The 26,155-nt window shown below is 38.3% G+C and overlaps 1 protein-coding gene across 2 annotated transcripts in view; it reads left to right on the plus strand.

Moving 5' to 3' along the window:
• CADM2 (cell adhesion molecule 2) overlaps positions 1-6,219 on the plus strand; it is a 603,584-nt gene extending 597,365 nt beyond the window's left edge. For both annotated transcript variants that reach the window (XM_065741859.1, XM_065741860.1), the window contains 2 exons: positions 1,232-1,357; positions 2,864-6,219. In XM_065741859.1, the coding sequence (XP_065597931.1) occupies positions 1,232-1,357; positions 2,864-2,982 (245 nt within the window). In that variant the 3' untranslated portion in view covers positions 2,983-6,219. The remainder of the gene's footprint in view (positions 1-1,231; positions 1,358-2,863) is intronic.
• The last annotated feature ends 19,936 nt before the right edge of the window (positions 6,220-26,155 follow it).

Here is a 26,155-nt window from a genome sequence, read left to right on the forward strand (position 1 = left end):
TTATATATGCTTGTGTGTATGTGGGTATATAAATACACCACCATTAAACAGTGATCTTGATCAGCAGAATGTAAATATCATTATCAGAGGCACTTTAATCGTCTTTACAGGATAGTCTTCTTTTCTCTGTAAATATTTTTCCTGCTTTTCTGTTTCCCAAAAATAAGTTGTTTGCAAACTATTTGTAGAATATAACTGGCTGCTACAAGGGAAATGCCCTTGAAAACAGTGTGTGTAGACAGACAGCAACATAGAGAACATGCTAATAGCATTTTGAGAGAATTACTATTACCATGTAGTAGAGGCACTTTCATCAAAATAGAAATCTTAACATGACTCTTTGATTGAATATTTTCTTCCTTTTGCATATTTCAGCTGACAGAAATTGCTCATTCATTGTTCAGAAGTTCCAGAGAATTACTCACCTCTAAATAGTGTCATTTCCCAGTGTTCTTTGCATCATTCATAAAGCACCAGCCAACAGAACAAACAGATGACCAGCACAGAAGGATCAAATCTGACAGTGTTCATAGTAGCGCCTGGTCCAAAGTTAGTAGAGTGGACCTGCTAATACAATGTTGAATACATTATACCTCATTCAATTTGGGCACTAATTGAGTATTCACAGTAAATTCTCAAACTGAGGCTTGAAAATGAATGGTGATCTTTCAGGTTGCCCAATACCTTTATCTGACCATATTCATGCAGACTCAGCCATGTGCAGAGGAACTTGGCAAGGCTGCACTTTATCTGCCTTTTTATTTCTGCTGCAATAGGATGGGAATGAGAGGAAGAGAATATATAAGGGTTCCCCACTGAGAATCAGGTCTATAAATTATGTATTATGCAGACACTATTCTGCTGATGCTATCTGATCCCCAATTCTCAGCTCCTTGTTTTTCCTTCTATAAATAGCTATGGCCAGGTTTTCAGTTGTAAAACGACGAGGACAAAAACAGAAACCTTTCCCATTTAATAACCCCTGCCAAAGAAGAAGAAGGTAATATTTTTCATAACTGTGATGTCCTCAGGGCTTTGACAATCTGGGAATACAAGCGGCACTATGTTGTTGATAAGATACGTGTAGTAAAAGTGGGAATAACCATGCTAAATATTAAGGAGGGAAGTGCCCTATTTTCAGGATGATCAGTGTAAAACTTGGTATTGTGATTTTTTTTCTGTCAGTTTTTGTCTGTGTAGGTCCACTTTTGGTTTTTGTTTCTCCCTGTAGATCCAAATGCTTTGGCTGGACAGACCGGACCTGACCACGCTCTTATAGGAGGAATAGTGGCTGTAGTTGTCTTTGTAACGCTATGTTCTATAATTCTCCTTGGTCGATACCTGGCAAGACATAAAGGTAGGATAGATTTAGTGGCACTTCTGCCCCTTTTGGAAGCAAGGCATGATTTCACCTGGGAACACTTTTCCCTTTCACCTTCCCCCATCTGCTGAATGATTTGGACAAGCAAGCTCCATTCACACGCTAATCATGAGTGAAGTCTCTGAATTTCTGTCCAGTTTTTCAGCAGACTAAGGAAAAGGATGTCTAGTTACATGTCCATGTCATGAATCAGTAATTTAGAGTGCCCCTAGGTTTTAGCCCTTAGCTCTAGACTTAATCATTTTGATTATGTAGTCTTGTAATATTCACTAGTATACCAACTCAACATATGTATGTTTATATACATACACAAGATTTTTCTTGTGCTGATACTTTTAATAAGCACTGAAAAGATAATTGTAAATACTGACTGTGAAATTTCAGATCAGTAGCTCTTTCGCTAATGGTCCCACCAGAATAAGCGTTTCATTCTTGGGTCAAGCTTTACTTTATGCGGAGGTTTCACCTTAAAAATTCTATTCCTTTCATTTTGAATCCCCACCACCAACAGAGATAAGAGGGATGGAGTGACATTGACTTCTGACTAAGCCTCTCTATGATCCCATTTTGACCTAGTTAATTCCAAAATCATTTTGTGAGATTTAACCTCTGAATAGCTTGCAGACCAGTTGTTAAAAACCAGTTGATTTGCTTATATCCACCAAAAAAAGCCTACAAGAAAGGATTAGTATTGCTGTTAACTTATTACATCATTTAGGTAGGATAATCATCTGGCTAGCACACATCAGTTGATACAATAACATTTTAATTTGATTGGACCATATAGGGGAAAAATATGCCAGTAGAAATGTGTCTGTTTTGTTTTTCATTTCTGAACAAAAGCATATGAATCTTATGCCAAGATAAATTCCACTTTTCAGAAGTGGAAAGGTGGTTGTTGAAATCAATTATTTTTATTCATTTCCTGATCATAAAAATGTGTGATAGTGTAATATGAATGGGTTTAGTTAGTGAAACTACCTCAGTTTTGTAATTTTTGGAAATGACTATAATACAATTCAGTAACATTAAAGCAGAGGTAAGATCACTTGAAACAAAAGTAAAAAAAAATTTTCTCTCTTTTTTTTAATCATTTATGAATATCTAAATCTTCAAAGTTGATTGGATTTTTGTGAATAGCTGTTCCATGAAATAACTAAGATTTTGTCACTTATTCTATAATTACAAAATATATTGCATACTACTGCATTTAAATAGAAAGTGATCTTAAGATGTTTCCTTAATTTACTATGAGTATACGTGAATTTGTTCATGTGGATTACCAGTGTTAATACTACAGATATTTCATAGACAAAGTCGAAAGTTGAGCCAACCAGTGTCATTCATACAAAAACTGTGTGAAAGTATCAATTCATGAAGCAATTGGAGCATTGTTAGAAATGTACTTCCCATAATATAAAGGTAAAAAAAACTAATGTTTATTTTTCTTTTTTTTTTCTTCTGTTGTACTGATTCCTGTAGGAACATATTTAACAAACGAAGCAAAAGGAGCTGAAGATGCACCTGATGCCGACACAGCCATTATCAATGCAGAAGGCAGCCAAGTCAATGCAGAGGAGAAAAAAGAGTATTTCATTTAGATGCAGAGCTAGAATCTTGGAGTTTTACTTATCAGGCTGAATGCTGGAGAAAACTGGCTATCATTTTTCAGACTTCATTTCTGCCATCTTCTGCTATCTTTATTAACTCGCATACCTGCTCTGTGTAGCCAGTTTATGCCAACAATCAGCTGCTGACATTCCCATTCTATAATTACAGTATCATGTATAAAACGGGACATTTCTTATTGCCTAAAATTCATATCCACTGCTCTCTTAACATACAGTGCTTGAATATACAGCCTTAACAATGTTAATCATCATCTTAATTCAAGGTTTTTACATTTTTAAATGTTATACAGCTTTCTTCTTTTTCAGTTTCTTTTACCATGGTCCCTACTAGTATGTCATAGAATAACATTCATAACAAATACTATTAGGTAAGGACCTAATTTACTTACATAAAATGTTAAGTCTAAGACTAGAGGTTTACAAAGAATGTTTTTTACATGTCTATAATTAAAAAAAAGCAACTTGTTTTTGAGACATATGCCCTAGGAAATACAAACAGAACTCTTTGTAGAACAGTTTCTTGTGTGCTTGGATTTGGTGGAAAAAAAAACGTCAATCCACTGAATTTTTTGTTTTGTTTTGCTTTGCTTTGTTATATTTTAAATGGTACCTTGACAGCAGTGCCATGTTTCAGTGGTAAAATCATGCTGAATAGCTAAACTGATTCTGCAAATTTAGATAATAGTGCTTCATTTGAAACAAATCTGTCCTGCCCTTCTACTGCTTTTCGGGATCACAAAGATTAGAGATTTTTTCGTGAGCAATTCTGTTTTTGTAATTTATTCGCTTCACTTGGACTCACCTGCCTACTCAAATTTGAAGCATTCATGGGGCATGACTGCAAGACATTTTAGTATATGTATATAGTGCATATAATAAATTCAATTAAACATTGTTTGATACATATTTAACTTTTTTGGCAGTAGCTAAGTCAGTCACAGTAGGCATTTTCTAATGTCCATTATATCCCTTTAGATATGACTCAAATCAATATTCTGAGTAGGTAACATGTAGAAGTATTTTTTTTGTCTGTATGTCCTAGCACTGTTCAGCAGCAAACTTTTCTAGTTCTTGTTAGTTTTTTCTTTGTTATACAATGGAAGCACAATGTTATATGGAAAGGTAGTTTTATGCTAACAACCAGTGCACAGCCTCAGGTTTTAAATTACAACCACATTTGATTACAATCCTTAAAAAATACTATTGAGTTGCAAAAATTCTCAGTTTTTAATTTGGCAGTTCCAGAGCTGCTTCTCTATGTTGGTTTGCCAAAAAAAAAGAAAAAAGAAAAAAAAAAAAAAAAAAAAAGGGAAAAAAAAGAGAAAAAAGGAAAAAAAAAAAGGAAAAAAAATAGAAATGTTAAAACAAAAGATATATGTTTTGTGTATACAGTAAATGGACTAATTCTTTATATTAAATTCCTGTCTATGCATTTTGTGAGGTACAAACTTATGTCACCGTGAATGATAGAAAATTCCTGCCATGCTTTTAGCTCCACAGTGAAAGTCTCTGTTTGGATTATTTCTGAATTTTTTTGTGTAATTGACAGCTGAAAAACACATGCTCTTAACTGCGACAACAAAACACTGTAAGCCCATTGGCTTATTTCCTCTTCCAATGAAGTAACAAGGTTGCCATAACAGCTCTTAGTAATGATTCTACACTGGAGAATGCAAGTTAGTCTAGATGGAGTTTGTTGTACTCCTGAGTTTTGCACCTTTGACAAAAGAATATTTCTCTCTGGTTGCTGTACTTGTTTGTGAAGCCTAAAAGCATGATGGTCTACTGTAAAGGACTTTCTCCTGGGATTTTATTTTTGTGTGGGAAAGGGAAAGTTTGGAATATGACATCATGTAGTATGGAAAAATGGAAGATAAAGGTGCTGTGTCAGATTATTTATCAAAAGAGTATAAACCTTTTAAGGACAATATTAGAGTATTTTAATTGTTTTTGTTGAAGCATTTATCTTGTTAATTTCTAAGATAAAAGGGTGACGTCAATCAAGCAGCACTTTTTTTCAAAATATACAGACATAAATAATATGATGTGGTTGAGTGTTAACATAATAAATCATATACAGTATGACATTTTAAAGAAATTAGTCTGCATTGATGTGATTGCATGCTTGTTTTTACAGTTCACTCCATACCCATCTGTGGAAAAATGCAATAATATGTTAATATAATATGGTAGTTTGAGAGAACCAGGTAGGTGCTACTAGACACATTGAAAACTAGTATAGGTTTACAAGATATTCATGTCTTTCAAAACATACACATTTAAAAAGGCTGGCAAAGGAAGTCATTCAGTTTAGTACCAAAAATACGGACTCTTGCCACAACTGTAATTCCCATTAGCCACAATACAGTGTCACACACTACAGGGTTTCATTTCAGTACTTGGGGCCCAACTGAATTAAGCATCTAAACACGCAGTGACAGGCATGGGAGAAGTTCCATTGAACTGTAAGGCACTATTCTTACGCATAAAAAGAAGTGCTTCCCTGGACAAGGGCCTTATTTGCTCAAGTGGAATTCCCCACAAGCATGATGTTTATGCCTTTGTTTATTCTTCCTAACTCCAGCTTGTTTGAATAGTAGAGTTGTTACTTGAACCACTGTCCAACCAAGGTCAAGCAGGACCTTCAAAAGCAGGATTGCTCTTGGGGTAACTGTTTTGAATCATTTTCTCCAGCAGCAGAAAAACAACACTTAAACTTTGCAAAAAATAAAATCATAAAATAATAATAATTAAAAAATAAAGAGAGAGATGAATTGGATTGTTGAAATGTATTACATTCATGGTTTCCAATTAAAACTTCTCTTATGTGCTGGTTTTTAATGTAGTTGATCTTCCATTATCTTGTACCTTGTGATGTCATTTACATCTGTGCAAAGCAGATGTAAAAAAAAAACCACACCACAGCAAGCAGCCATAACGGCAAATTCTAATTGGGTAGCGTTTTACAAGCCTATCTAGTCCTCACAGGTTAGAATTACTACACCAAGTGTGAAGAGGCATCATTCTCTTTTGTAAGCAGAACCATGGCTCAAAGCAAATGATATTCAGTGGACTGGTTTTTAAACCAGTTTTTTATTTCCTTTAGTCAAGATCCCATTCTGAAAGATTGCTTTGATGCAAGGTATCCAGCAAATGCATAAAATGGAGGCTCTGAACAGGAAGACATTAGCCAAAATACACATGGCATCTCTCCCTCACACCCATGCAGAGTAGTTTTATCAAAACCAGGTAGCTAGTTTCTGCCAGTGTACTGTTTACAGTGTTGATTGCTGATTATTTCTACACTTTTAAATGTAGATTTTTTTTTAATTTATTTTCTTTTCTAATGTTTCAAGAACATTCTCATGATTTGGACAAGAAAGCTGTGCATCAGAAGACAAGGGGTGCATCCTCGCACTCTTAGCATCATCAGACAAACCAAGAAACAGTTTAGGGAACCTGATGTTGAATTTTGAGGCAGAATTTAAGAATTTCAGAATTTAAGCTAGAACACGTTAAAAAGCTTTCACATTTCTTAGGGGTTCATCTTGCACTGAGACTCCCTCTATAAAGGAATTTGTGGAGAAAACCGATTTTTCTAAATAAGACATGAAAGTTAACATCTTGTGTATTTTCATGACAGTATAATATATATATATATAACTATTTCAATGAAAAGAAAGGACAGAATCATCTGTAATTATGTAATTCATGATTGTAACAGCACTGAAGTTACCATGTACGCACATGTACAGTAGCTCTTTCAACAGTTACAGCGTAGTTACATGTACTTCCCTGTAACATAGCCGTTATAGTGTAATTTAGTGCCACTTATTGTAAAGTGTTACCAAAAGGAAAAGAGTTCTTACCTTTATAATTCCATTCAAATTAAAGGTAAGTTTATTAAATTAGCACTGTAAATCTGATACTATATTTCTTAATTAAGGAGGTGATTTAAAATGTAATGTTCACGCTGCAGCTTGCCCCGATGCTTATCCAGACTCCTCCTAGTGTCTGATCTCTACACTCCAAGGAACTGGTAATCTGTGATGAACATGTCAAAATCCAGCTACTTCTACTTTAATTGAATAAGCTGTAGAATAGAGAAAAACAAAACAAAAATATGTGAGTAATGCTTTTATTAAGTGGCACAAAGTACACACTAAAAACTATGCAAAAATATAGGTAAATATAGTGTACTTACATGTAAGTATCTTGTACTTGCTGTGTATGGATTTTGGAAAACCGTGTAATTATAATATGCATTTTGATTATTTCAAGCAGGGGGACAACCCCTGACAGTCGCAAGGAAAACCAGGAAGGTACATAACAAGCAGAAGATATTCTAATGCAATATGTGTAATTCCTCTACTTTCAGTGACAATTAATTTATAAAAAATGCTCATAGTCCTCATTATTCTCACTAGATATAATTTCTATCTCTTTAAGGCCCATTAAGTATCACGGAAACACCTTTAGGCAAAGGCAGACGCTGACTCTGCTGATGGCTTTGCTGCCAGCACGCTTTGTGTCTGGCAGCACTGTTCAGTTATCTATTTCAGGCTCAACAGCACAAGTTTCCTCTTTTTCTGTCCTCAAAGGAGCCTAGTATGTTAAAGATGCTGAAATATGCTGCCATGTGCCCTGGTATTTTTAGCAGGAACAACAGAGAAAGAGAGAGCTGCATTCTCCTGACCCCTATTTTGCTGAATCACCTCACCTGGAATTTCCACCACTTGCTCAGTAATGCCAGGCAGTCTTAAATTGTAAGTACTAAATGCTTCCATGGAAGCACAGAGGATGCCTTTAGTGATAAAGCTGATGTTTTGTAAACATGCAGTTTTGTATTACTGATCCTTCTAATTCTTGCCACTCTTCCATCAGACCCCACCAGAGGGAATGCACTGCAAGACAGATAACATAGTATAGCAAAAGAAGAAAACCATATTGTAATAAGCTTTTTTTTTTTTGTCTAATTATTATTTTAGCTGCCATTTGCTATAACCCTCATTTGTGTCATATGTAATAGACAAATAGATGTATTTAGGAACCACCATTAGCATTTTTCCACGTTGTACTGTTCCTTGAATATGACATCTACCTCTTAGTCTGAATACTAGCTATGAGATATTTGTATACGTTTTAAATTACTACTGAGTCTTTGATGTAGTATTAAATAAGATGATTGTAATTTCGTTTTTCTGCTAAAAATAGACAGAAAATATTGCCTAGGTTGATAATACTTGCCCTATTCTTTGCTGTCTTTAGGATTCTTTGGGATTATCATAGGGCATAAGGACGCAGCCTCAGCTGGTATAAATCAGCTTCACTCTGTTGCCTTAAATGTGGGCCAATTTACACTGGCTGGGGATTCATCCCAAACAGCTTAAAAATGAACTGCTATACCATATCAATATTTAGCCAGTACTAGACAATGGCATGCAATCCAACTGATATACAATTCCTTTGCAGTAAAAGGCATGCAGTTTTGAAGAGAAACTTTTTAAAGCACATGCAAGCTTTTTAATTAAATATGCAATACCACTATTACTGAGATATTCTGACATGTCTCTTACTTATTTAAACCTATTTTAAGAGCATGTTTACATTAAAAACACTCAATGCATGTTGGACAGAGAAGTTTTGGAAGAGAAAATGAAATAGGCGGAGCTGCTTTTGATGTCAACAGAGCAGAATAGAAACTCATCAGAAGTGGAAATTCCTAAAGGTGTCCTACATGGTTTTTCAGAATGGGTCTGAACTAGTACCTCCAACACAAATGAGCATTGTCTATTGTGCTGACAGAGGCTAGCACAGTTCCTTCTGTCGGCAAATCTAACCCAGCACTCTGCACTTGCTTTAACTCAGGAGGAAATAAAGGTATAAACATGGTTTAACAGCACACTTCTGTATCACTCCATGTTCTTGGGATGCTCTAAGCTTTGTGTGCTTCCAGCAGCCCTTTAGGGAATTATTCCTGTGTCTAGGAATCGCTTTGTTTCCAAGCTGTGTTCGTTTTCTTCAGCACTGTTTAATGTATTTACAACCAGACAGAAGATGGTGTAGAGCCAATACGCTGACTCTGCATTTCTAGGGGATTCCTGTAGCAGGTGCCTCTCAGTAGATGGCAAAAAATTATTTATGATGTCTGTGTTTACGATAGATCTGCTCTCCATGTTCTGTGTCTTGAGTCATTTATTCTCTGCTGGGCTAGAAGCAGCAGTCTGATTGGAAAGGAGGTAGAAAACAAAGTCTCCCTTCTTTTAGAGGCTTTTTTTAGGAGCAGTCTGTGTTGCTATTGGAAAAATGTTCAAGGATTTTTATTTTCATCTCTTTTTAAGAGTTCAGATACAAAGCCAAGCCTGTTGGGGTCACCACGTCAGCATTGTCCCTGTGTTCAGGGTTAAGCCAGCAGTGTTTCCCGCGTGAGCTCTGATCTCACATTTCAGCACAAACTACACTTAGCCTTACCCTGCCCTTATGCATAATACTGAGGAATACTATTTGCTTCTAAACATACTCCTTTTCTTAGTCTTCTTCTGCAACAAAACTATTGAAGGGTCTTCATAATACATTCAAAAGGAGGGTTTTTATAAAGAAAATTATAATGATAATCATTAACTGTTAACATTGTTTATTAAGAAGAGAAAATAGCTGAGCTGAATTATTTAGCACTTCCTCTTTCCCTCCTTTCTATGCATATTGCTTAAAGCTAGTAAATGCACAGTTGCACATGCTGTCTTTTTTCAGTGAAAGCAGATTTCCTTGTACCCCTGTACAGCATTCTTAGAAATATGCAAATATAACCTACAGTCATCTGCTTCTGCCTCAGCAGTGAGCCAAGAGAGTGAACTCATGGATTACTGGGTTCATATATGTTCTGCTTCCATAAAAGTTGGATACAATATGCCTATTGATCTCAAAAGAATAAGGCTCGAGTTGTTAATGCACATTTGAGTTGCTTTTTAGTTCCTTTACAACAGAATGACAAAGCATTCCTTGTGCATCCTTCACTCTGAGTATAGATATTTTATAGCTACAAAAAACGTTCAGTTCGGCAGGAAGCTTCCTAGAATAAAGAGTAAGGCACAATTTGTGAAAGGACTAGAACAACTTTATGTATTCAGTCAGCCTAAGTGTATTCTCCAGGGATGTCCAGTGTCCACTGCTCTTACGCTGACAGTTCACTGCCTTTGGAAGGATACATTCAAAAATAAAACCAATACGTTGAAAACAAAAACCCTGGGAATTAAACATATTGCACTGATGATGGAGACACATTTACTTCGTTTTATTTCTTCATTAATAACTTCAAGCAGACAAAATGCATATTGTAATGTTAGGTACATGACACTTGCATGTTGCTATGCCTATATACTTACAAAGTATTCAATGTGTACTTAGTGGCGCTTAAAAAATGTCATGTACAATTCCTCTAAACATTCTTACAGGGTTCCCATTTGCACTTCATCTTTCAGAAAAGTCTTGTCAGAAAAAATGTCTGATGAATATTATTGAAAAAAAAAATAAAATTTCAATTTTAGTTATCTGTTGGACATTTCTGAATTGTCTATTCATTTAATATTCATTTAGTATATTTCTTTGTGCTTGCCAGTTTGGCAGTGGAGTTGATTTAGACCAGTGGCTGTACACACAGACTGTTCACTGAGTCAATTTTGCTGTTTCTAATAGAACTGTTTTAAATTGTCTTTAAATATTAACTCTGAGATGATAAACAAATTGTCTAAGAAAATAATCTACGAGACATTGGTATTTTACAGATAATCACTAATTTAATTGTTTTATTTAATATTTAGAAACTACTATATGTTGCTATACAGTTCCTTTTGACTGATGAAGTAACTTTTGAATGCTGTAGGAGAAACTCATGCTTCTGAAGAGGTGAAGTGCTGAAAAAGCATTTAAGGCTGTGGAACTTAAATGGTGGTTCAGCACTCTTGAAGGAGCTAGAGAGTTCATGCAAGGTTTTCTATACCACTTTCCATCTTTAATTGATGCTATAAAGGGCAAAAGGCCACTGGGGTAAAAAGGAAGATAGGCAAACATAACAGGGAAGAGGAAATTCTGGGGAGTCCGTGTTAAAAGAAACAAGTTCCAGATACAGAGTGGGACACTAGTAGAAGTTGGTTTCTCTGTACAGTGGATATCATCTCTAATGGCAGAGCTTTCCTATGGCCTAAACGAGGCGTGCATTTAACAAACGTACAGACTTGTTGCATTCAGCAGATTTGTTCTTTATTTCCTTTTTTTCTTAATCCAGATATATTTCCTTAAGGAACTTATAAATGTCCTATGGTGTGTTTTTTAAATGCAGCAACTGTGGAGAATGCAAGATAAGGATATTTGACAATTAACTGAGGCAAAACATGCTGAAAATCTGCACTGTACCCAAGGAAAAACACACCATCTACTAAATGACACAGTCCACCACCATGCTTATCCTTTTATGTGTTCCAGCTGTCTTTTAGAGCTGTCCTTTTCTCATTCATCAACCAAAAGTTTTATCAAAAGTAACTGCATTTTACTGTGTGCCTTTTCCTGTCTGAGTAGATACTTACAGTGATGATTCTCATCTACTATTTCTCATCTACTATGTCCCTTGCATGATTCTCTGTAAAAAAAAAAAAAAAAAAAAAAAGATCCTTAATTTGTTTCATGGAATCACAGAATAGCCATAGAATCATCTGAGTTGGAAGGGACCTTTTAAAGGCCATCTGGTCCAGCTGCCCTACAATGAACGTGGACACCTACAGCATGATCAGGTTGCTCAGGTCCAGCCAGACATTTCATATACATAAAAATGCTTTTATAAACAGGCAACAAAGTACCTGCCTTCTCTATTCTCCACAGTATTAAAATACAAGCTTTACTTTTTGTCTGTTGTTTTGTTTGTTTTGTTTTGCTTTGTTTTTCAGTGAGAATGGAATGGAAACAAACATGATGTTTTAACAAAAGCTATAAAGACTGCTTGAAATTTCATTGAATGCTGAGAATAATTTCATTGTATACAGTCTCTCTGTGCTAGGCTGTCACATTATACACAGATGAAAAAAAACAGTTTACTTCCCTCTTTTCATAGTTATCAATATAAAGATGTACAACCTTCAGAAGTAATGTTACAGAGCAACAGTCTGCCAAGCTCTGCTGGTAAGTGTAAGGGAAAGGTAAGTACAATTAGCGAAATTCAGAGATAATCAAGGGGGGATAATGAAGATGGTTCCTTGCTTGACAAAAGAGTCATGCTACAGTGCCTTCTGGTTCTCCTTCAAGCACTTGGCAGCATCCTGAGCCACAGGAGGGCACTTTTGATTAGCTCTGGGCTACTTACTTACCAGAGCTCTTGCTCCTGCTGAGTTGGTTGCAATAGCTCCTCTGCTGCTCAAGACTAAGAGGCAAGGGCTTTATTGATTCTGCAAGCTGCATGGAGGAGAAAAAAAAAAAAAAAGAAGAAGAAGAAAAAAAGAAGACAGAGAGTGTTTTTAAGCAAGCCGGAAAGATTTTCAGAAAGAGCCCTCTTCTTTATTCTGTAGCATCTTACAGGAAATTAGCACTAATGTCAGCTGGTGAGGATAGCAAGTGTCCCTGCTCAGTGCATTGTGAGGGGGCACGTCCTCCAAGTCATGCCAGCTGGCTGGGGAAAGGGAACATGCAGGGAGAGGAGGCAAAGCTGTGCATGTGCCAGTAGCTTGGGAAACAGGTTTGGCCCTCTCCAGATTTAGGACCAAAGGGGAACCTGTGTTGCTGCTGCTCTTTTCAGTATGTATTCAGTTCTAGAGCTTCAGCTATACAAGGTGCTAAAAGAATCTGGTCCAACCAGCAGAACCACAGAGCTGCTGTATAGTGAGAAATGTTTTCAAAAACCCTAATGCCAACATGTGGCAAACAGGTAGTGCTTGCCATTGCAAGGGGCTTTAGGTTGATTGGGCTTCTAGACATGTAGAAATACGTAAGATACAAAGAGAAGAAGAAACAAGAAAATCAGGATTTGGACCTGGACAAATGAAATTGAACAGAAAGTACAGAGAATTAGAAAGTACACCTTTTGCAAAGAGATTTAGTTTTGTGTCAGAACATTGGCCAGCTCTGGCTCAGGAAAAAAGAAAATATTTATTGTCATTCTGTAATTGCTCCAGTGCATTTTTATTCTTTCTGGACCATCTAATGTTCACCTTAGAGACAAAAGTGCACTTGCCATGATATCATTCAGTTAAAGCACATCATTATATTGCACTCACTAACGTAGTGTGAGATTACCCTACAGAACAGCAGTAAGCAACATGACTAAGAGCTGTCATATTTATTTTCTCATCTGCTCCCCATGGAGACTGTGTGTGCAATGAAGCATTGTGTCTTATTTATTCATTTATTTTCATTTTCCCCTATGTGTATGTAAGAAGTGAAGATTATAAAAAGCACTTGGAGAAGAAATAGTAGCCTTTGTGATGGTCCTTTCTTCTTGTGAGATTCTGTTCCAATTTTAGGATATTCTCATTGTAAAGCCCTCATTGTGCAGGAAGAATAACATTATTGATGGTAATCTACACTTAAGAACTCTAGGTAGTCTCTCGCCTGCTCTCAAATCTGGCCCGTGGGGGCCTTCAAAAGGAAGATCAGGGCTTTGGAATAAATTCTAAAATCTGTAGGAAGCCAACTATGGGGAGCGGGCTGAGCTTGCTAAGAAAACGTAGCCAAATTTGGCACCCCTTTGAGGGTGCTTGAGGATATTCTCCATGGCAAGCTGTAGTTTTCTTCATTGTGCTGCTGTAGGCCATCTGAGAAGTGGAGCAAAGAATTGCTGCTACCATCTTCGGATGTCTCTGTGGGCTTAAGCTGGTAAGCAAAGGTCGTGACTGCTGCTGAAGAGAAAGGCAGCAGTGCTCCTACTGAGAGGTTAGAAATATGACTGCCTCAGTTTGAGATGTGCTATGGGCCCTCCACACAGTCTTCGCAATTCATTAATATTATTTTCCAGGATGCAATTAAGACTGGTGTCCTCTTCTTTCAGCTAGCAGATGAACGCTGCACATCTGACTATCTGCTGAAGCTGCTGTAGGTGAGAGGTGAGAGGTAATCCTGTGGCACTGGACAGTTGCAAGGCTGAGGTATGGTTTTCCATAACCATTCTTTGTGTGCCTCATGAACCTCCCCTCTTTACAACAACCCTCCTGCAGCAGCTGAAATCCTTTTTGAGCACCACATCATTTCACTGAGTAGAAGGGAAGAAGGTCAGTAGGTCATTACAGAGATTCATTTACACATCATAAGCTTTTCCTCTGACAAGTGGTTAAGGGAGCGGAAGAAGTCTGTTCACATTTCATAACACAGGTTACTGAAACGTGAATGCTGCGTTGTGGTTCTGTATGAAATCAGTAGTGTTGTAATTTGAAGGTTTCATTTTTTTTAGCTCACACAAGCTCACAAACACACAGGCAGAGGGGCACACATGTAACAGACACACACAAACACAATACTTATCTTATGTATTCTATGCCTTGTTCTTACAAAACAGGTAGCTCCAGCTTGTTCTGCTGTCCCAAGCTCATGATTTTATATCTGTTCTCTCAGGATACAGCTTTCTGTTTTAATGTTTATTTTACACCTGTACAGCTGGTGCTGATGTTTTGTGTAGCACAAGTAAACCAACTCTAGGTTTACTCATTGATAAGCAATTTTTGTTGAACATTTTTTCACCAAAAGGCATATTCAGCCTTTCTAAAGGAGGCACAAATACATGCAGGGGGATTTACAGGAAAAGATTTTGAGTGTGGCTGCTATTCTCAGTACAACTAAGCCATAGTCACTCGAGTGGGGAAGAGCTTTACCATCAGACCCTGATTTGCTGCCTCCAGGGTGGGAAGGCAGCTGTTGGTTGTGCCACTGCTCCTTGGCTGCACTGCAGCTTGACAGAGTGCCAGCCTCAGCAGGAGCACCAGATCACTGTATGATTTGACCACCAAATCACTCACTCTGCCAGTATTATTTTTTATTTCTTTCCAATAGGAGAGAAATACAGTGTGGCTAATTTCAATTCCACTGGGGCCTTGAGTCTGAGTTTTCATTCGGGAAATAAATCATGACCATCCTGCCTTTTTGTAGTGTAAAAGCAGACAGTACAGAACCTGCCTTTAGCACACAAAGCTAACAAGTAACTGTTCCTGTGAGGAGGTGGGAACAAGGGGAGGAGAACTACATCTGCTGTGTGTGATGGGGAAGAACAAGAAATACAAGAAGAATGAGGAAAAGTGGTGTCAGTAGGACATGCTGCAATGCTGCCTCACCTGGAAATGTGAGCATCACAAGGTTCACAATTAAAGAATCTTCGTGGGCAAAGATTTGGTTAAGATGACAAAAAGATTTAGGAAATAAATGAAACAGAAATTTAAAAACAAAGGTGAAGACAGAGAAAGACCTCTGAAAGAGAAGATGAGGGCAGACTGACATTCAGTGCTGCTGATGTGCCCTAAAGTCCCCAGAGCTGGGACTGAGGAGGCATCGCATCAGGATCCTGGCAGGAAGGATTTGCACTGTCATTCACACGTGGCCTTCGAACTGATCAAAGAGTACTACTAAAAAAACACGCACTGACCTAAGAAGTCCAGGAGAGAGTGAGCTGCCTACAGGCAACACTTTCAGCATAAAATATGCAGTAGATCATAAAACAAAAGTAAATTGCTTGAGGTTCCTATAGCCACAAGAGACGCCACCACCTCCCTTAAGTAGTGGGAAATAATGACACTAAGCCCTCCCTATTCTTCTGAGGTGTAGCTACACTAGCAGCTCCAATTAAAACTAGCATATTTGATATAAATATTTACACCTGCATAATTCTCCTCCCTAACCACGCTGGAACTCAGCAGCAATTGCTTCAGGTCAGGGCTCTGCTTCAGCTCTCACAAGAAAATGGCAAGTGCATTCACAGCCTTTGTCACCAGCTGCCACCCACTTAATCAGGTGCTTGCCAAAAAGAATGAGAAAGTGACTCTCAGACATCCTCACTTCTTTACTAGCTAAGAAAACTCTAACACCCCTCCATTAAATTCATGCTGAAAGAAGCTAAACCTTGGTGAATTATTAATATGCTCAGGAGACAAAACTTGGAAATCTTTTACCTTTTTATATATATAGGGTAGGAACTGCCTCCCCAGAAATAATCTACTTTACAACATGGCAATGAAATTTGTTACAATTAACTGAAAGAGAGGAGAGAGGATCGATGTCAGAATTTCATGAGCCACAGAGTTCATTGTGCAAGTCATGAAAATCTCTTGCAAATGGAAATGAAGTATTCTGTGGAAACTGAGATCATTGTATATGAAGATAAAGGACGGACCTTGCTGCCCCTTGTCACTAGCAAGTGAGCTTATTTATGGTCTGATTTAGTTTTTCTAATAAAGAACCAACAATGGTTTGATAAACATCACATATATATGAAACAAAGTGAAGAGAGTCACAGAAATAAAAATGACTTCTATTAAAGCTAGTTCATTTTAAAAGCAGCCTTACTCCTTGGACTTCTGCAAAATTACTCGTGGTTCAGATGAGCATAAATATAGAACCCAATTATTGCTTTTGCAAAGGGATGGATGCAGTGTGTCATTCCGGGCAAGGAAAGCTTTCATTCAGGGTTGTTTTTTTTTTGCTTCTCTTTCTACTTTTCTCCCCCCCACGCACATTTGAATAACTTCTTATGTCAAGGTTCTTGTTAGGCAGCATCAGAACCATCTGAAAGGAACTGCAAGAAACGTTCCAGTCCTGCTGACTGTCCAATGTCTTTTCTACCCTAGAAAAAAAATAGTGGCATCTAAATGCACTGACTTCTTCTTCCAAGACTCAGAGATGGCCATACAGTTTGTGTCTAAGCTGCTGCTTAGAAAATGGCAGAGGGATAATACTGGGAAGGATGAGTGTCTGGCACAGCCATATTGCTAGTGAAGTGTCCTTGTTTTGAGTTAGAAAATGTTCAATTACAACTGGGAAGGAAAAAGTAGTGGCGGGACTGGGTGGTTTTTTGTTTGTTTGGTTGTTGGTTTTTTTTTCTCTAAAGTCCTATATCTTTACTGGAATTTATGGGATGTTCCAGGATAGACTATCAGAGGATTTGGCTAATACAACAGAGGAAAATCATGAGAAGATACTGCTGAGAAGAAGTTACATGAGAGAGTTGTAGGAACACATAAAGAGGTCTGGGAATTAAATGTCCTTATAAAATACAACGAGCAAAGCTGCTCTTAGTAACTCTGCTAAGCTCCAAGAAATGCATATGACTGATTTCTAAAGAACACAGTGCCCAGCACAGTGTGAATAACCACGTCCTCCACATTTCCTTGTTTTTTTGCTGGCCAAACAACCACTCAAATGCACAGTTTGCTGTGAAAAACCAACTCTTTGGCTGACAAAGAACTGCCACCAAGATCCAGCCAAGTCTTGTGTTATGGGACTGCTCTAACTGCTTCATCTGGATGGCTGATCTGGATTACAGCAGCAGTTCTTTTGAGGAAGACTTTAAACTGAATGCAAAAGTGTCCTTGTCAGACACTGAACAGGTCCCTTTGCTCATAATCTCTCAATTTGCCATACACTGAAAATAAAAACATAACAAACTTGAGGATATCTATTAGCTTTGTGATATGCACTATTCTAGTGTAAATTGTTACATACCATGTGACACTTCAGGAAATACTTGATATTCAAAAATCAAGAGAAATTATAAGAAACAAAGGATTATAATGGACTACAAAGTTGTGTTTTTTATTTTTTTTTAACACAATCTGGAAGTACTTGGGTTTCTTATAATTTCCTACTGTAATGAATCCAGATGAAATGCTTAATGCAAAGTGGCATCTCAGAGGGGTATGTGCTTTGATGAGTAATGCTGAGGGTTGCCCAACTTACTCACGCGGCTGTGCCTCTTGTAAATCAGAAATCCTCTAGCAGCTTGGCTAGAGAACACAGACCTACATCCAATCTGACCTCAAAATTTGATCGAGATATATGTACTGATGTCTCTTTTGGGGTCCATATGTTCTTTGAAGGGAGAAGTAACGTTTTAGGAGGGTTCTTCCACAAAGCTCTTTAACTGACAGGAGCAAAAGCAGTCTCAGGACTCCCAGGTTTTACTGGGTTTTGTGATTTTGAGCTAGTCTTGTATCCATTCACATCTCAGTTTGCCATCTAGAAAACAAAGGTCATATTTAAGGCAACTTTTCAAAGCATTTTGAGAACTTATGTTTAAAAATTAGCCTTTATCTATTACTGCTATGTCAGTTTATTACATCTTATAAATCCTATTAGAATTGCCTTTGTGGGAATATAGTATTAGGAAGGCAAACATCTGCAACAACCTCAGATGTAGAAATTAACTGAATTCAGCAGGATCAACTACATTCACTAATAATCTCAGTTCACATATCTGATAGTTGGAACTACAGTACCCAGTCTGGAAATGAGCAGGTATCTCTGAATTCTGAAACGGATAAATCAAGTCCCTCACAGGGACCTTTACATCACATCTTCAGCAAAGGCAAAACAACTCTGGTAGCAGATGGACTGTGTGACAGTCACATGTGTCGATATCTTGACTCAAGAGAATATGAGGTCATAATTAAGATTTTGCTTTAGTGCAGGAGTTTTAATAGCATAGATATTGTTCCTGCTATTTGTTTCAAATAGAAATCAATAACTTGCAGAGAACTGACAGTAGTGGCAAGTACTGAAATGGCAAAAACTGCTGGAGAGTTTCCTCTAACTTTTGTTTTTCTCTTATAAAATGCTTATATAGTCTGGGTATACTGTAAAACAGTCCTCTTTGCCTGTTCCAGAGACACAAAATAATTTGTAAACCAATTAATAATAATAGTAAAGATAGAAAGATTTTGCATGATGCTAATGTGCAACCTGGTTATATAGTATATATTTTCCTGTACAGATTTTCTTTTCTCTAGTTTTTCACTTCAACTGCTCTTTACTTTGTTTAGAAATAGTTGAGCTATTTTTTTCCCATTCTTTCTGTGTTTCTGATATGGGTGAAACAAGTATTATTAGAAGACAGGGGAGTATAACAATACATCTCTACTGGAACTACTGCAGAGTTAGAAACCTTGCATCAACACTTCTATCAGTCTCTTAAACTTCAATGCTTCAGCTTGTATGATTAGTTCAAAAGACTGCAAACGTGAAGTTTACAGAAGTTTATGACAGTGATATGTTTGCCAGTAGCAAATTAGTCCAAGTGAGTTGTAAAGCTTGCACTGACAAATCTAATTCTTCTCAGATTTCGAACTGTCTCCTCCAGGCTATGATTAATTTCATTAGATATTCCTAAAGTTAAGAAGAAAAAAAAATAGTAGTGTAATAAGGTAGTCTGTCAATCACAAGTTCTAGAATAAAAAAAAAGTCAGATTCAGTGATCTTTCTATACTGTACAATGACTCTCATCTCACTTACATGAGAACATTTCCACTGCACCCATAATCCATATATTTCAGTGGATAAAGATTTAATTTTAACCCCAGGCACTGCAATTACAGTCTGTGGTATTTATCTAAAATGATCTCCACCAAAGAGGAAGCTATGTAATAATATGTTTTAAATTTACCTGTTCCCAAATAATATAGAATGGCATATAAATGATGAAATTATGCACCCATAGTGAAATTCCACACATAGTTATTATGCAGGACTATGAATATTGTGCAATAAAGAGTATTTATGCCACAAATGAAAACATTAAAACAGTAATTTACAGCTATAATTCTACATTGTTACGGTCAAGTTATGAAGGAAATTGATTCATTCATCACAAAGACCAGTTTTATGTGGGAAGGCAGCTTCCAACCTAAGTACCTAGTAATGGCAAATGTTATTAAGATAGCCCAATTGGCTAATGACAACTAGACTTCTGTTAATCTTCAATGATTAACTTATTCTTTTTTTTATTTCTTGTGTTGACTCTGTTACTCATTTGAATTTCCAAGAGAAGTTTAGCCTTCTGATTTCAGCAATAATTAATTAAAAGAAAAAAAAGAGAAAAACACAATTTGGGCAACTCTTCTCTAGTAGCCTAGTAGCCCCTAGTCTCCCTTTTCCACCTTGCCTCCCAACAGGCTTTGCCTATCACACTTATTTGAGTTGATAGGCTTTTCAGGTAGATAGACTTTTTCATAGCCTTGCCTCTACTATGGAGTGATCTGTCGTTGACTTCATCTGCTGCTCTTCTCACCTGACTAATCAGGAGGCATGAGGGAGTGGAGGGGAGGAAGTATGTAGTACTTTATTTTGCACTTCTGTAAGTAGCTTTCTCTTTAAAGTTCTGCTCATGATAGCTTTTATAGTTTTCTTTTTCCTTTTAAACTTACTTAGCCCTGTGGTTTTGTTTCTTTTTTGCTTTTACATCAATAGTGTGTATTTAGAGGCTCTTTGGTAGTTGTTTGTTTGTCTTCAGTTTCAGTCTCTGCCTTCTTGTCTAATGGGCTCCATTCCAGCTTCCAGCACTTCTGTGATCACATCTCTGAAAACAGACAATGCTAACATGGCAGTGAGTACAACCAAACTGTGTTTGATATTACATCTAAATTTTCTGATGGATGGCTGCTTTTATTTTCAAAAGAGGCTTGTGATAATAGGTAGTGGTTTCATGTAGCAGGAAATGAGTCTGAACATAAAGGGATGGACTGGTAAAGGTGTGTAAGGATTAAAGTTATGTGCTTTGATGTGACCTTTGGTGCCTACTTCCTAGAGCAAAAACTGGAACTCTATCTTGACTCCGTGTGGGTGGATCTAGTTGCCTGGAACATAGTTTTCAGCCCACTGACAACAGGCGTGTTTTAGAAAAAGAATCAACAAGGAAAGTTAGATAGTAGGAAATGCTTACAAACAAGATTTGTCTGAACTTCCACTTGTCTCTGGAGCGTTGCCAAATCAACTGAGCCTATAATAAATCAACAATTCATTTGGGCCCAGTACTGGAGCCTTCTACCTGAACCTCCTCCAGAAAGCAGGTCAAGCGGCAGATTTACCAGGAAGGGTAATGGGGTTGCAGAGTCCCCAGTGTCAGTGTTCTCAGTTCTGGCACAAGTACTCTCCTGTAAAGTGGTATGGCTCTGCAGGCACTTACGTTTGCTTCAGGGCATGTTTGTCACCACTACCAGCTCTAGGAGGAATAAGATTATAGCTTTACTGGGTCAATGATGATGAGAATATTTCAGGTTAACAGCTAGGGACCTGTCATTTCTTCTGCAAAGTCAAATCACCTGAAAAAGGAGGGGGAAAAACACTTCTTCTCTTCCAAGCATTGCTTTTGTTTTAGCTATGTGCTAGCTACACAGGTGCTGGATGTTACGGGGTCTGAGTAGGCCTGAGCAGAATGGCCTTTTTCCAGATCTGCTGTGACATGCAATCTTACTGATTCATAAAATATCCCAAGTTGGAAGGGACCTGCAAAGATCATCGAGTCCAACCCTTGGCTCCATGCAGGACTGCTCAAAAACCAGACCACGTGTCTGAGACTGTTGTCCTGATATTTTTATGAACTCCAGCAGCTCAGGGCCATGCCCGCTTCCCCAGGGTAGGCTGTTCAAGGGCCTAACCACCCTCTTGTGCAGACCCTGTCCCCTGACAAAGCTCCATGCCGTTCCCTCTGGCCCTGTTGCGAGAGTAGGACTCAGCACCACCCCTCCACTCCTCTAATGAGAGGCTGCAGCCACCATTAGGCCTCCCCTCAGCTCTTCTGCTCTGTGTTTCCAGACATCCACGGATCATGTCCCGTGGGTAACAATACAAACGCAAGTATTTATTCATTGTTCTGATTTCTGTGTAGGTTTACAGTGCAGTAGGAAAGGAAGAGATAATAGAAATGGGTTGAGCAGGCAAAGGGGAATTAGGCTTTCTGCCATGTTCTGCAGTATAGCTCCTCTGATGCCTCTTGCTTCTGCTTTCCAATAACCCCTGCTACTTCCATCATGCAGATCTTGATTGGAGTCTGTCAGTCATGGCTTCAGTGTGCCAGATGTTGCATTGTGTTATGCCAAGTATGGCCTGAACTGAATGCAAGTGTGACTTGCTACTGGTTTTATCCCTTGGGTCAAATGAGATTTAAAAAATAATAAAAATAAAGCGTGCATAGGCATGACTGCTTTGTACATTGATCAGTTTTGTTGGCTTAGCTTCCTATAAGCATTACGAAGAAGTATATTTACTAACCTTTGCTGTTACGCAAGTTAACAGCAAGTAGCCTCAAATAATGTGAGTGGAAAATAGCTTGAAAATATTTTTTTTTTTCTTCCTGTTGTAAAAGCGCATGGATTTTTGGGGTTGTCTGGAGCAATTTCACAGAAACAAGAGCAGATTAAAGGAGGTAATGACATGTTTGTAATTTTGTTCCTAAGGCTCCCAGTGTCCTTGCCTCTGTCTAGTTTTCAGCCTGGAGATAAATCAAGGGCTTCAATTTCCAAATCTGTCATAGAGGCTTCACAAATAAAAATGCTGACAAAAAATATCTGCTTTTAAATGGCTACTTGCAAGCACTGACAACTAGCAGTCTATACATCTTTCACCCTACACGGAAGAGAAGCAGTGTGTATTGCCAGGAAAAATGAAGAGGAGAAAGGCAGTGCTCCTAAAGTTAAAGTAATCTAAAAGCATGACAACAATAAACCACTTACAGTCATGTTTTGAATGCTAGATGAAAATAGATTTCAGGCAGTGTATTAACAGAGCCTCACAGCTGCCTGGTGTGGAAGAAAAAGGCTGTGTGGAATTAAATATGAAGTAAGGAGACCATGTGGCTAAGCACAGCTCCTTCCTTCCCAACACACTTCCCAGCTGCCCTTGCAGCTGCTGGGGCTGCTTCATATGTGCTCCTTGATGCCCATGAAGAGGGACAGCGCATGACTGAAGAGCAGTGGCAAACAGGTACCATGAAAATCTGCACAGACTATTCTGTTTAATGATGTATGATTTTCTATATCTGTTAGCTGCAGGGTCTATCTTTTGCAGAGTATGAGCTCAGATTAAAAGGTAGAGCTGGAGCAGTCAGTGGCAGTAGGTAAGCCATGCTGGTTACTTTGCCCAAACTGAGGGTGTTGTAGATCTGAAATAGAAGTTGAAGGATACTGCAACTGAAAGCACTGCAGCATCCCTGAACTCCCTGAGACAGTATTCCACCATGGGTACTGGTATCTTTTGGTTACATCTAGAGTCTCCTTGGTGTGAGGGGCTGAATTTTGTGCTGAGATTGCAGACAGTCCACCAGGAACTGTGCTAGTGTCCTACACAACAAAAAGCAGCCACATCCTGTTGGAATGTTATCACTGGGCAGGAAGAAACCATGTCAGGAAAAACTTCTATCTGCTGTAGCCCAACAGATGAGAAAGGGCAGGGCATAAAAAATTATATGTTAGCTGTGTTGTCCAAGTAAGTGGTTATGTGAAATGAATGAAAACTGCCAGTGGGACATAATAGCTATCTTGAGCAGGGAACATATATGCACTACCTACTGTTAGCCGGGGTATAAAACCTGCCCAAAACTGCATGATCATCACTGAAGCCTTTGTCAGTTTGAACCGATTCAAAAAGAATCTGGGAAAGGTGGGTGCTCTCATCTTTCTCTTCATTACTGGTCATTCAAGGTCAAGCAAGCCCTATAAAACTCACAATTCTGTTTTGGCTTTGAGTTATAGCACAATACAATAGTCAAGTAGAGGACTTGACAGCCCAGAGTCATTGAGAGACATGGCTTAGTAAATGGCTCTTTCTGAGTTTTTATTTCAGGGAAAGTTTGAGCAAATGAATGCTTTAATCTGTAGATCTGGAAAGTCATCTGTGGATTAGGGCAAAAAGGTTTAGTATTTTTAGGACATATATGTATAAAGGACTGTGCACAGCACAAATGCTCACCCATTAACTAACTGATCTTCAGCCTTTGTGCACGGTTAAGTAGGAAAGTTTTACACTCTGCATTTTACGGATGGAAACACTGAGACAAAGCGCCTTGCTTGAGGCTGCCCAGTGACAGAACTGGCTTCAGAACTCAGCATCTCCCCTTCCTCTGTGTGATTCCTCTAGACAGCACTGCTGAGCAGAACGTGAATTGGAGGCCTTTTAGTGAGGCTTTTAAGGGATGACCATGGAATAAATGTAACAGTCAAAACAAAATGCAGCCCAAACAGTCCTACTGCTCTCTGAGCACTGAGGTCTGCAGAGCAAAACCAGTGCTATTTTGGTAAAGCTAACACCAAGGACATAAAGTTTTATTATCAATATCAGATCATTGCCCGTCTCAGTAATCACTGGACTGTGTGTTTGATAAAAGAACATTTGAGAACCACTATGCTGTTATTATATATAATTGCTCTTTACAATGACTGGCTATCTCTAGTGAAAATGAATCAGTGTTCTCCACTGTAGCAGAATCTATTAAATAATTGGAGAGCATGGCCAGTATCTTTGATGTTGAAAGGAAGAAATTCAATAAGCAGTCTCATCAGGCTTTCTAACGCAGCAGAAAAAAAAGGGCTGCAGGCAGGAATGTACTAACACTACAGGTCAGTGAAGGTTTATGGATTTGTACGCTTTAGAAAGGAGGCAAAACCTCCCTGTCCAGGGCTGTTGAACCATTAAGTACCTCAGGGGGTGTCAGAGTATTGTTGTGTAGCCTTCTAAAAATATAAATGGTAGGGCCAGACATCAAATATTTTTTCCCCTGCCCAGGTTTTATGAGAATATCATGTGTACTGAGGAGAGGCCAGAACTGTGCTTCAGCTGTTTTGCCACTTGACACTGGCATATTATCCTTGGAATCTTCATTTTCACATTTATTAGCCCATTCCTAACTCACGGAGTTGCATCATTTCATCAAAGAAGTGCCTGTTTGAATTCATATCTCAAATGTATGCGATGGCCTTCATTAGGAAAAAAACATTGAGCTTCCTCTGCTAGATGGAAGACAGCTGGCAGGTACTTAGTGCCTTATCCTGGGAGAGGAGCTCCTGGCTGAAGGAAGCACAAAAAGCCTGTGTTCTCTTTTAACAAGAGGCACCTTGGGACCTTTAATGCGGCTGTGGGACTGGCTTTTACTGTCTCTTTAAAAAACTAAAAATAAGAAACAAAAACAACACAACTCTGCACAGAATGCGTTATGATGTGCTCTTTATTTGGAAGGCTGAAGGAGAAAAAGGGATCAAGGGACGCTGCTATCAGGTTGTACCTCCTTTATGTTCACCCTGATGCTATTTCCAGCCTAAGTCTGTAGAAAGAATATTTGAGAGAATAATTGAAAAGACCAGGTTAGTCATGTCCTCTGTAAAGATGCATAATAAACAAACATGAAGCACCCAGCTGTGGAGTTACAGCTTCTGTGGTACCCTGGGGCAGTTGATATGAGAGTCAGCACCCCATAATGACTCAGTTGCCAGTTCCTGTTACTTTATCCCCTTATTTCAGCAATTTTATCCCAGTTCTCTCAAGGAATGAACCAGGCCAGCTGAAGGAAACTGGTCAAAAGAAAGCAGAAATCCTCTTCGTCTGTGAGGTAGTTCTCATGACGGGAATTCTCAGTGTCCCTCAGACAGGAAGCCAACCCAGTTTATTGAGCTGACCAGTGCTCAGGGCTAGTGGTGAAGCAATGAAAAAATCATGCTGTTGCCAAGGTCTGTGAGCAAGAAGGCGTTCTGCTGTAGGGCCCTTTGTCTCAACATCAAATCCCTCTGTTGGTCCTGAGGCTCTTTGACACGGGCTTGGGTACAAGAAATTTAATGGAATTGCACCGTTGCCTACACAGATAGATGTCAGAATCCTTCTGACCTGCGGGCTATTTGCAAAGCTACTACTGTCTGGTTTTTTGCTTGATATGGCATTGAAAATACTCAGGAGAGTGTTATGTACTATCTAGATCTCTCATGTAGTGTCTGTAATGTGTCTCACAGAGTCACGTTACTGCTGTTCCATAGCCATCCACCTCTCATTTCAGAAGTCTTAACTACGGAGTTAATTTTAGGTGTAAATTGTGGAGCTGTGAGGTTTTAATTACTAATCTTGATCAAAGCATTGTCACCTTTAGTGAGACTCATCTAATGTATAACATGATGATCCAAGGGCAACATGAATATAAAAAAAATTTTCTTACTTT

This window comes from Cyrtonyx montezumae, unplaced genomic scaffold, assembly GCF_038088225.1.
Source record: "Cyrtonyx montezumae isolate F1298 unplaced genomic scaffold, pur_monq_1.0 scaffold_3, whole genome shotgun sequence".
In the NCBI taxonomy this organism is placed as follows: domain Eukaryota; kingdom Metazoa; phylum Chordata; class Aves; order Galliformes; family Odontophoridae; genus Cyrtonyx; species Cyrtonyx montezumae.